Source organism: Euwallacea fornicatus, chromosome 2 (assembly GCF_040115645.1).
Source record: "Euwallacea fornicatus isolate EFF26 chromosome 2, ASM4011564v1, whole genome shotgun sequence".
Classification (NCBI taxonomy): domain Eukaryota; kingdom Metazoa; phylum Arthropoda; class Insecta; order Coleoptera; family Curculionidae; genus Euwallacea; species Euwallacea fornicatus.
Window position 1 is genome coordinate 1,705,355 of NC_089542.1, and position 12,317 is coordinate 1,717,671.

At 42.8% G+C, this 12,317-nt stretch overlaps 2 protein-coding genes across 4 annotated transcripts; one reads left to right on the plus strand and one right to left on the minus strand.

Annotated features, from left to right (window-relative positions):
* Positions 1-138: 138 nt before the first annotated feature.
* On the minus strand, positions 139-12,263 carry LOC136348197 (probable Rho GTPase-activating protein CG5521). 3 transcript variants are annotated; one of them, XM_066298853.1, is made up of 24 exons: positions 11,963-12,263; positions 11,792-11,902; positions 11,424-11,441; positions 10,165-10,351; positions 9,908-10,114; positions 9,398-9,579; positions 9,016-9,216; positions 8,216-8,958; positions 7,847-8,161; positions 7,461-7,645; positions 6,898-7,292; positions 6,566-6,846; positions 6,343-6,510; positions 6,148-6,289; positions 5,633-5,784; positions 3,446-3,781; positions 3,205-3,393; positions 2,977-3,156; positions 2,392-2,826; positions 2,078-2,341; positions 1,868-2,026; positions 1,565-1,692; positions 1,283-1,512; positions 139-1,153 (listed from the first exon to the last, which is right to left on the minus strand). In XM_066298853.1, the coding sequence occupies exons 1-24, from the start codon at positions 12,066-12,068 to the stop codon at positions 960-962; spliced, it is 5,508 nt and encodes a 1,835-aa protein (XP_066154950.1). In that variant the 5' UTR covers positions 12,069-12,263; the 3' UTR covers positions 139-959. The 3 variants fall into 3 exon arrangements, with proteins under 3 accessions (XP_066154950.1, XP_066154932.1, XP_066154941.1); XM_066298835.1 differs by having other exon boundaries at positions 2,977-3,393; XM_066298844.1 differs by lacking the exon at positions 11,424-11,441 and having other exon boundaries at positions 2,977-3,393.
* Positions 4,233-5,585, plus strand: LOC136345537 (katanin p60 ATPase-containing subunit A-like 2). Its single transcript, XM_066293967.1, has 2 exons — positions 4,233-4,916; positions 4,967-5,585. Exons 1-2 carry the CDS (start codon positions 4,240-4,242, stop codon positions 5,583-5,585), a joined length of 1,296 nt encoding a protein of 431 aa, XP_066150064.1. The 5' UTR covers positions 4,233-4,239.
* Positions 12,264-12,317: the final 54 nt, after the last annotated feature.

A 12,317-nucleotide genomic window follows, 5' to 3' on the forward strand; every position in this document is an offset into this window, starting at 1 on the left:
GGTGAAGAACCGCCGTATTGTAAGGACATCGATATTTCCTACGCGGTCAATATAAGTGTATGATTTCTATATGATGAACTGGTGCGATTTTAAAACATACCAGTATTATATAGTTACACTAAATCAAACGCTACCAAATCCGGTGAAAAGTGTTTATTATTAAATATTCGTTACATAAAGCTTCGAAGGTTATTTCGGGTTCTTAAGTACACATTGCCCGTTTCTACGATATTCCTCATATCCGTGAATACTGTTAAATAGCCGAAATTCACATTTTTAGTATATTTTTAAATTGCGTTGCAATCTCTAACGTGTTTTTACGGAATTCATGAACCTGGAACTATAGTACAACAAACGCGATATTCGACTAGTTTTTGGTGCGCCGAGCTGCTCGGAAACAGTCTTAAAACTTCCTATACTAACGGAAATAAATGCACAAATTAGGACCATTATCCCTTAGGTAAATAAATAAGTTAATAAATTAGGACAACAACAATAATAATAAGAAAATATGCATCTTTTCTACACTACTGTAACCGTACAAAATACATTATTCTCTCGTATATTAACAACAGTCATTAAATGGAGGGGTGGGATTAAGAGGGCTTACATCTTATATACTAGGAAACGTGCTGATAATGAACAACTGTATCATACATCACTAATATTAAGTGTTTCTAATCTCACCGGAGCAGTGGGACAGCCTTGTCGCGATAGAGGAAAAATATTTGACTATACTACTGACGATATTGTATGAAGCTATTAGCAAACACTATTGCCGATTTATTTTGGAGAAAACGAATTTCTTGACGTTTGAAAAATTCACTACTCGAGCAGTTAAATCTTGTTCACGCCACATGATCTCATTCAATGCCTCCCATTGGGCCAATTTCGCCGTACATGGCGACGCTGCCGCTCTCGGACCACTCGAATTCTTAACGAAAGCAACAAATTTACGACTATTTTCTTTTGGTCATTTGCAAGGGGCTTTCAGGCGGCGACTCAACGTGTTCTTGTTTGTGGCTCTTTTTGGAACCCTTAAGGTTTGTGCTTAGCTTTTTGAGCGATCGGGGCGATATGCTGGATTCTGCCCCGTTTTGGACGTCCGATTGATGATTTAGCCAAACGGTATTTCGTGATGTGGGATCGTTCGCTGAGAGAAGAAAAATTCAATGTTGCGGAGAGCCGCCATGAAGACAATTTTTCACAGACCAGTGTTGTCGCATCCATTTCAATCAGAAACCAACGTCACATACGACTCAATTCACAAAAAAAAACTTACCCCTACATTTTTGATGATCGCTCCTCGTCAGCTTATGGTGCGCGGAGGAATCCAAGAGTGCAGCGGTCAAAAGGGAAGAACTGTTACTTCCATGGCTGCTATCAGCGCATGATCCTCTTGAACCTCCCATGGGTAGCGGATTATAAACCTTCGCAATGAATTCCTCAAAGGTCGAGCTGAGTTTGTGTTTGGTCACTACAGTTTCCAGGGAGCGGGAGCGTTCCTCGTAACTAAACATTTGAAAAATGTGCAATCTGCGCACACAGCAGCAAGTTTACTCACTATTGCTGGTAGAATTGGTACGTCATTCTCTTGGCGCGACTCGCGCAAATGGCGGTAGCCCTTACCAAGCCTGGTAATATGTTGCTTTCGACGATAGTTTCATCGAATAGCACTCCGAAATATGGAACCTAATAGGTAGAAAATAAGTGCAATGTCGCAACATTGCGACAGGTAACCAGGAAGAACATAAAATATTCAAGATGGCGATACGTTACACAAGAATGTAAATTTGACTATTGATGGTGACATGACATCAAAAACCTGCAATGTCGGCATCTTGTGAGTAACGAACAAATTACTTACGTCAGCCTTGCAGTTGACAGTCACGCGATTCAAATCGTTGCCCAGTGGATAGATCACGATTAAAATATCACAGAACTCGGTCGGGATTATATCCCGACGGTAATCTCTGCTGTGCTCCGACCAAACCACATGCACCTCGTCATTGCCCAAATGCCGCGTCTAAACCTTGATAGAATAACAAACTATCCGGGAACAGCGACGGAAACTGACCTTACTGAGTACTGCTTCGGGACTATCACCAGGCATACGCGTAGCCACGTGGAACACGGCCTCCATGAAACTTGTTGCCATATAGGGCGCGGTCATTCCTGTGGAGCCCAGTTTTTGGAGCCCGCCCAAGAACCCTGTATGGTACTCCAGTTCGATCTCCCAAGCCAAGCCGGCTAGGAATTGTTCATAGGCGGCGCTACCGCTCTGATTGCTCAAAATGGAGTTTTTGTCCTCTTGACCGGGAGCTACGTAAATCACTGCAAACTGTTTGAAAATTCTAATAAATAAAACCGGACAATAACTGTTTGTATTACTTTGTGTGTCTCTCTGCAGCTTTGATTGTCCAAGTTGCGCAGTTCGCGCAGCAGCCTATCATTCTTGTCGAGCAAATGAACCTGATTCCTGCGATCCCAGCCCGACAAACCCAATTGAGAGAACAGTAGCCGGCACTGTTGGAAAGCATTGGATTCGACCATGGTCCCGAAGGACCCTAGTTCTCTGTCCGTACCAGATGCGCTACTGCATCGCCTGTCCGAGGTATTGCGGGGCTTTCGCACTGGCTTCCCCAAAGCGAAGTTCGACTGTTGGAGCAATAGCGCCTCTTCGATTTCTACATTTCTTTGGTTGATCACCGAACCGATTACGTCTTGCTCCAATTCGAGGAACAGCGGTGGCGGGCCCGGTTCGTTCAATTTTATATTGGGGGATTCAAGACATTCGGGACTGGTGTAACCAAGGTATTGTAAGAGCTAAACGGAAATACGTTGAAAGTTGAAGAAATTCTGGCTTTTTCTAATTATGGCTCTGTCTCAAAATAAATTTTAATTAAAATTGTTTTGAAAGACTGACTTAGGCTGGCTTTACACCTTACAATTTGCTTTGAAAACAAATGCACTTACATCATCCAACTGATCTAAATCTGGAGCGGCGTTAATGACCTCCGGCAGGATGTTAGGAGGGCGATGCCGCATGGCACGCTGCGGCAAGTTCTGAGCTCCTAACATGGGTGTCATAAGACTGTCGGATTCTGCACATGGAAAAGCATCCTGCGCGTTCAGCTCAACATTTTCCTCTAGTTCCTGAAAAAACTGTAAAGTTCTCCGTTGCTCCGATTCACACAGACAAACCTCCTGGACACTCTCTGGGGTTCTATACAAGATGGACGCATCCCAACTGGACTTCCCTGACATATCCCGTAAAAGAACCCGCACTTGTTCCCCCGCAGTGACCAATCCTGCGGCAGCGCCACCTCCGGGCGAGTCCAGCGCTGGCAGTTCCACCAAACTGGCAATGACATTCTTGGTTAAGATGAACAACTAAAAAAACCCTCAAATACCTCTGTTTTCACCCGCAAAAGAAAGTATCTACCTGAATATTTGGTACAGAAAATATGACTGTGGACAGATCGTCCGAAGATAAATTAGGCACATCGTCGTGCTCGGACACGAGGGAACTGAGCCTCGCCGCTCCTATTGCCATTGGGAAGTGTCCCAGATGGTTGACCAAATGGGCCAGGACGGTTTCTGCACACAAGGCCACGGATTTCTGACCCTTGGACGTGATTCTGGAAGGTGAGCGTTCGGAGGCTAGAGGGCGGTTTTCGGGGAGGTCATCTGAGGTGATCGTAGGGTCGAAATCTTCGGTGGAAATAGGCTTGGAGGGCGTCGGGTTCGCGGTGGAGCCTGTGATTATGGTGTGGAGCACCTAAAGTGTAAAAAGTAGGTCAACGCCACATTTATTGAATAAATAAATTTAAACAAGGCGAAGGTCCCAGAAAGAAAAAACTGGGAAAACTGTTTCTTTTTTAGCTTTGTTAGTTTTCGTGTTTGTAAAAATGTTTTCTTGGATATTGAAGACGATGAAATATTTGGTACCAAATATTAGGAAGAGTTTTTACTCAAGCCCTTAGTAAAGAGTGAATGTTATTCTTGGTTCATTTTAACTATGAATCGGATGCAATTCCAATCCATTGCTTCGGCAACACCTACTTGTATGATTTTCAAAACAAAATTTAAAAAAAGTTAACAAGCCACGTCAAAACCTCCCGCCTAACACCCGGTCCATATCAACCCAAGCAAACATCAAACACAACCATTCTATCGACCAAACTCCCCTTTATTTGATCGATAATCAATCTGACGGAAGCCTGGAAAAACGCAAAAATGTCCCTAAATTTAACCACCAAACGCGGCTCTTCAAAGAACCTTACGAACCACTACCATTTGGACAAGATTAAAACTGAAGCGCGCGACAGACGACGAACCATTCTACATCTAATCCTCAGCTACTTAAAGGAAAACTTCTTAGAAAACACCGCTGAAGCCTTGGTGAAAGAAACCCAGCTGGATACTAGCTATCAGCTGTGTGAGAACGTGGAACTAGACGTGGTGTTACAGGAGTACCAGAGCTACTACTACACCAAATTCCAGAAGTATCCAAAAATGGTCCGTAGAGTGGAGGACCAGGAAAAGGGTCAAAAAAAGGTTAAAAGTAACAAACGACTTATTTCGAATAGTGTGAAAGATAGCAGTGTAATCCAACTTGAAGAAGATCCAGACTTCCAATTTAACGTAATTCCTTTGAACCTCGTTATTAATCGATCAAACTCTGTAGATAATAACTTAACAAAGACCTCCTGGAGTGATTGTCTGGGACTTGAGGCAGCCATAGAAACCCTCAAAGAAGCTTTAATATATCCCATGCTTTACCCCGAAGTGTTCAAGGATCTAACCCCATGGAAAGGGGTGCTATTGCATGGCCCTCCAGGCACAGGCAAAACCCTCTTGGCCAAGGCTTTAGCCTGCGAGAGCGGCTGCAGCTTCTTTAATGTAACCAGCAGGTATACTGGGCTCTCAAATTAACCTTTTTAAGTTAACTCAATTATTCCAGCGAGTTCACGAGCAAATGGAGGGGAGACTCGGAGAAACTTATTAAAGACCTCTTCGATAATGCCAAACTTCAATCCCCAAGTACGATTTTCTTCGATGAAATCGATGCCCTGATGGCCGGAACTAAGGAAATTCATCATGAAGCCTCCAAGAGATTCCAAAGCGAACTATTGACTCTCTTGGATGGGGTTGTACCCAATGAGGGTCAGATATTAATCTTGGCTTCAACAAATTCGCCTTGGGATTTAGATGGTGCTCTTTTAAGAAGATTTGACAAAAGGGTGCTGGTTGATATGCCTTCAAAGGAATATCGGCAGAAGATTTTAAGGCACCACTTGAGGAACTTACAATGTGTGTTGTCTCCTGAGGAAATAGAGGAAATTGGAAAGGTTTCAGAGGGCTACACAGGATCGGATTTAAAGATTGCAGCTAAGGAGGTAGCCATGATATTGGCGCGTGAACGGATGAAGATTGTGGAGAAGGGAGAGAAAAAGAATTTGAAGGCACGGCAGGTAACTTACAAGGATATCTGCGACGCCTTGCAGAAAATCAGGCCTTCAGCTAATAGTTCTACGTGTAAAAGGTATTATCAGTGGCAGAACTTGCATGGGGCCGCATAATGCTGTGTTTTAAATAAATTTTTTGCTACATTAATGAGCAAACTTACTGTAAAAACCTGCAAAAGTAGGCAACTACCACGATTCTCGCCATACTCGTTGGGCTCCAGCAGTCTTTCGGGGCCCAGGCGCATGCACCACTCTCCAAGACACAGCAGCAAGGCTCTGCTCAGGGCGCGATCGCTTTCCAATGAACTTGACCCTTTAATATGCGGTAGAAAAATAACTGAACACAAGTTCCTCTTGGTATTTTATCTTCCTAGCAATTTTGATCAATGTGAAACCATGAAATCCTAACTAGAGTGAGTTTTTAATTGAACTACGGGAGAAAATGAGGAGCCATCGCAAAATATACAACGTTGCGGCACTTTCAAATTAACTACTTGTTCAAATTTAAACTTCGAAATATATACATGCTCAACAAGACTGTTGGAAATAGAACTAAGCTGAAAATTTCGACATATATTAGAGAAAAATACGAAAAATCAGTATTAGTTAAACATAAATCATTGTGATTAATAGCAAATTATAACAAATTTCTGGGTCTTCTTTCTGTGAATCCTACCTGAATGCCTGAGTAAACCAGCGCAAAGCTCACTAATAACACCATTTCCCAGTCGCGGATATCTTGCCCAGAGCAGGCCCGCATGATCGCATAACAGGAACAAGATATCACTGGCCAGCTGCGCTATCATTTTGTTGTTAAACTGCAAATTAACACTCAAATTACGTTTGATCTCCCCAAACCTGCCAAAACTACCTTTAAGGCTAGTAAGAGCACGTTCATGGCCTCCACTATCTTGGGGTGGAAACTGTGATTGGTCAGCTCCTTGTAGACGAACATCCCTAAACCTGACAAGGCAATACACCGGGCTTTGCCTGAGGGCTCCCTGCGGCCAGCCCTCAATAGTATGCTAACTACATGCTCCTGGAATTGCTGTCGATAATATATAGGGATATAAAGTAAGGCCTGACGGCCTTACTTTGATATCCGGACAACTGTTAAGGATCGTAAACCCAGCCTCCGGCTGCAGCACTGATATAGAACTGAGATCATCGGGGAGGCTCAGTAGATTGGCCAAAATGGACACTGCTTCTGTTCTTGGCATGCCTTCAGACCTCTCCGAAGAGTTCAATATATCATTGCAGGCATGCACTATATCCAACAGCAACAAAGAGGCTCCAGGCAGCTGCAGCGACAAAAAGCGAGGGCCCAAGTACTTGATAGAAGTATTTTTGGTCGCTTTACCCTCCCCTGCTAAGGCTAAATTCCAAATGATCTACAATTTTTCTAAACAAAACCAAATCAACGCACCACGATGAATAAAGCGATAAAACTGAGCGAGACACGTGCGATACTTGGGGTCGCAGTTGAGCATCACCGAAATGAGCAATCTCAAGGCGTTCAGTTTACCGGCTTCGTAACAGCTGGATAGACTCAGTGCGCCGAAGCACCAGGGCAGAATTAGCGTGAGAGGGGGAACCAACTCGGGCGCTTGAGGTGTGGTCAGGTTGTCCAAAGAAACGCCCTGGTTGCGCTTGATTTTGATCAGTGTTTCCGTCAGCCTGATCAAATACTCAAAGACTTGAGCGTGCAGTCGGGGGTCGGCGATTTGGTTGATGTCGCCAAGAGCGCCCAACATGCGTTTCCATAGAATGACAGCCACATCGGGCAACCAGCCTCGGATCGAGCCACCGCATACTACGCCCCTGGAAATGGTCAAAGTGCCGCATCGCTTATATTGACAGCGAATTTATTACGTGACAAATGTCAAAAATAAATTCTAATATCGAAACAAATATATTCTACCTTTTTTAATTGACGGGACAGTCCGCTGTCAAAATGTTATTTTCATGCAAAAAATTGGTTTATTTTACCTGTTTTCTCCAGCTTGGTCAATTCCCTGACCGTCGGCCAACACATCCAGTTGAATTGGTGAATCTTTTATGGAGCTGCTCTCAATGCCACTAGAGGGGGCCGGGGACGGAGACCTTGTGCGATCGGTCGACTCAGTGTCACCAGGTGGCAGTAGCTCCAACGATTTTGTCCTCCTGTGTTTGCCCTTTCGAAAATGATTGGTTACCAAAGAAATCAACGGTCTACTTATATAATATAACTTTTAAATTATGAACATCACTATGAATGTTTGCATGTTTGACCACATTGATTTACTACTCACAGTGGCTACATTGAGTTTGTTTTTTTTTACGTCATATTGGTCACTATTTAGTTTTTTTCTTCCATTCAATGGACTTAAACTTACATAATTCCTCTTGACTCTAACGCGAGCCTTGACGTTAATACTGGTCTCGCTGTAGCTCCTTGACAGGCCAGATTTGATCCTCTTTGAAGAGAAGATGGCGCCGTCAGGCAGTGAGGAGTCCTGCCGTGACACTGGCTGATGTGGGCCCTCACTGGGGGCTCCTCCCGAGGCTACTGACGTGTGGGCCTCCGGCCGCGAAGTGACTCTCCTCGAACGCTTCATCTTCTGATCATTGAGCCTGTCTAGAGGGAGGGAGTTAAGGTCCAGATCGTACACGTGTCGAGCCAGGACTCTAGTTAATGTCTCCATAGTTTTCTACGAATTTAATCATTGGAAGAGATGATTTGCGTTTCGTTAAAGGCGGCTTACAGCCCATTCTTTGATGAGCTCTTCCCAGTTGGTCAAAGAAGTGAGGACATCCAGGAAGCGATCCCAAAGCTCTCGAGAGATGGCCACATTGAGGTTCGCTTTGATCCAAGTGACTATGAGGGTTTGGAATATCGCAGGCGCTAGTTTTCCTCCTAGTGTAAGTAATTTTTTCCTCGGAGGAGTCTCTCCGAGTACCAAAGATGTGATTTGAAGCAGCACCACTAGAAGCTGCTCCCAAGTACTGCTGTCCATGCGCACATTCATCACCATATACCGATAGATATTCAATATGCGCTTGCAGGCGTCTGTCTGCTCTTCGAGCAGTCGTGGAATATGGGGATTGACCTCAAGAAGGAATACATTAGCCGCATGTGTCATGAACAGCTGGTAGAGATTCTGGATTCCGGCTCGAACTAGCAAATTCTCCTTATGAATCGCCCCCAAGTATGAGTCGTTTCTCAATCTGCCGCGAACACCATCGGGGTCTGGATGCAAGTTCTTGGAGATTTCATCGGGAGGGTCTAAGGCATATGGGGGTAACTCGACATTGCCTTGAATGAGATCCTTGTAAACTAGGATAATTTTGCGTATGGCCACCACGTGGCTAAAGTTGAGCAGGAAGGCCTGTCTGAAGATTTCATGCACAAAGTTGACGTTGTCGCGTGTTGAGCAGAGGACGTCGCGCACGATTTGCTGTGCCAATTCCTCGTCAGTGGCGGTTTTGTTGGTTTGGACCGAAAGGGCTGAATGTAGAGAAAGCTATAGAGAAATCGATATGGGGGACAGAAAAAAACACTGACTCGAATCTAAGCTCGGATGCGCAGATTCGCTCTCTTCATCATGCATCGGCGTCGCCATACTTTGTCCACTTCCAGGATCAGGTCTCTGACCATGCTGATCCTTTTTGCTTTGGTGCATATAATTCGTCACCCACAGAATCAACGAAACGCGACAAAACATAAATTCTGTCTCGTTCTCCATTTTGCGAAGCTGCGGCAGTTCTAAATACATAAATAAAGGTTTTGATAAGTCCCGCCTATGTTATTTTGTGTTCATTGGTTGAGCAGAACAATCGACCATCAAACGTATATCAGATGGAAGAAATGACAGAACGTGAATGTCAGTTGTAAAAATAAACAGCTATTCAATTGATCTGTTCACTCTCTGCCAATAACATTATACCTAAAATCGGCCTGTACAAGGAAGTATCTTTGCTGAAACCTGGACAGATCTTGGGGAGATAATATGTCTTAAACTGCTCAAGCAGGAAACTGAAGCAGCGGTGATGATGCGACATTTTGTCCTGCCATTCGAGCTTAATCACTGTGTGTACCATATGGTCGAGAAGTGCTTCTAAGTAGAACCTAGAAAGTTACAAATGCAATCGATTGGGGATTCCATGAAGAATGCACCGAAAAGGAATACGCCTTCTGGCGAGCAAATTGCGAAGCGAAGAAAATTGTTAATAATGACAGTTTTTCAGTTATGTGCTGTTCTTCTCTTTGCTTACTGTAGTTACTCTAGTTTACTAGATCGCGTAGCGTCCTGATTAGAAACGAAATCGTTCAAAACTTGAAACTAAAGTTAAAAAGAAACTCTAATAGATGCGCTACGCAAGTTAGAAGTGAACTTCGACATTTTAAGTACTGTTATTGGTTAGTTAAAGTTATAATTCCTTCTGTTACAACCTACCGACTTGGATGATCGGGTGGTTTTTCACTGCTAGATGGTGGTAGTATTGGCAGCATTTCCGGTGGAGTGACCGGATGTTGTGCATCATGAAAAATGCTACCGCTGACTGCTTGAGAAGCGGTGAGCAATTGGTTATGGAAACTGGGTACCAACGAAGCAAACATTTTGTGAACATACTCCGGAGCGTTGTCATTTAGCGCCTGATACCTGCGTAGTTCTACGTAATAATTAATCCTCTGGGGTACATAGACACATACCACATGAGAAAGTACTTTATGCCTTGCCTACGTAGGCGTATGGAGTTGCCCGTGTGCAGGAGTTTGGCGAGCATGCGCCCCAAAGAGTGCAACTGCCACCTGCGGTGGATAAGCTCGGGCAGGAGACATATCACCTGTTCGAGGATCCATAAGGTACACTCAAGCTCCTCTTTGTGGGCCTTGTGGACTGCAATTAGCGCACTCTTCAGTTATTTGAGAGAGCTGGTTGCCAGGGTTAATACAAGCACATGCCACAATAGTACATTAAAAGATATAGAAAGGAAATACCATAACTTTCAGTGTTTGGTTGTTATATTCAAATGTTAATATGTAGTAGAAAAAGTGCATAGAACTGAAGTTTTAGACTGTGACAAGATGTTTTCAGCAAGAACTAGATGGTGAAAGTTATACGCTTTTGATACATGTGAACTGAAACATTGAGAAACCTTGCAACTGAATCAGCTGCTGCCCAACAATTTGCCAGCAGCCCCAGTTGTGAGGGCACAGCAGTAGGCTGCCCAAATGGAACTGAGGCACTAAAACCAATATTTACAAACTATCATTTACACATAATCAGTTTACACAATATAAATTCTTTCAATAATTACTGTATTTCCCCATATCAAGATTTCAATTGTCAAGCTCAATTTCTATCTAACCAGCTTTACCAGATGATGGATTTTGACCAAATTTAAGTTGTAATTACTAAATTAAAAATAGTCGCTTGGAGTAGTCACAGTATCGCCTGCCAGCGGCCATTTAAAAGAAGTAACTAAAAATAACAGCTGAAAACAATAATGTAATTGTCAAACTCTTCATTCAAGACATAAAAAATAAATGTTGCTGATAGTGTGATATTTGTTATTTGAAATTCTCCACTATCTCTGAAATTATAGACCTGTAACGATCAATTATGTGTTAAAGTTGTATGTTGTAAGTTCAATGACGATGTCATTGTTACCAATGCAACTAAAGACCATTTTGAAGTTGGAAGGTTCAATATGTTACTCTTCTTGTGGTACAATAGTCAATGGAGACTTAAGAATCTTAAAGCTGTGGTTTTGAAAATATATTCTCGAGAAAAAAACGCACCTAAGCTATTGTAACTGTAACTTTATTGGAATCAAGTACATTTTGGCCCTTGTTTTTATGCCAATTTCACACATGCAACACAGGTGTGAAGTGGCGTTTACATGGAAGACAATAAACCCATCATCTGCCGCCGCAAAATCCCAACCCATTGACCAGCACACACTTACCTAAATGAAAAGATAGCTCTGGAAGGCCAAAAAGAAAGACAAAATTCACATTAGACCATTCGCAAAGACCCAGAGAGGCACAGAACCTACTAATTTTGTATACAAACACCAATTTCTGTTATTGCAACAGGTGTTAACAATAACTGCTTATAACTGGGTGTTAATTTGATTAAATTAAAAATAAACTTCTGTTATCACTAAAGACTCCACTTTGATCTAATTAATATGCCCACTATAATCACCCAAGTAAACCAATTAATATTAATTATATAGGATTTTCTGAACTAATCGAATCCATGAAACCACCCATGACATGTACAGTAATGATTTAATTAGCGAGTTTGATTGGTGCATATTAAGCCTGATACCTCGTTGTCGCAAATTCGACTCCATCTGCAGAAAACTCTCATAAAGAATGTTGTAGATGTGGCTGAAGTTGGCTTCAAAGAGCCCCTTGGCTTCAGCTGTGTCCACATTATCTGTCAAGGGGGCTCTTATTAGTACATGAATTATAAAGCTTACCATACAAGGGCGGCTACCTAAGATCAGCTTTAAATGCTTGATTCGAGTTGTCAGGTCTTTTTTGGGGTCCTGGAGCTTGGCAGTAGACTTCTTGACGTCCACCAAATTCTTCTTGCTGAACATTGCAATTTTCGGGGCAATGGGTGATTAAAAGGTAACTGGATCGCGCGCTGGGTCTAAATAACTATTTATGAACATTTTTCGTTGGTTCAGGACGCGAATTAAACTACATTTTCATTAAAACAACAACTTTCAAGTATAAAAGTTTCATGGTTTACTGTATTGGTTGTTGACGTTTCACTACCCAAAAGCTCCTGTCCAAATATCGAGGACAAATGATGTTTTAAACGTCATTGTCTGATCAGAAAAAAA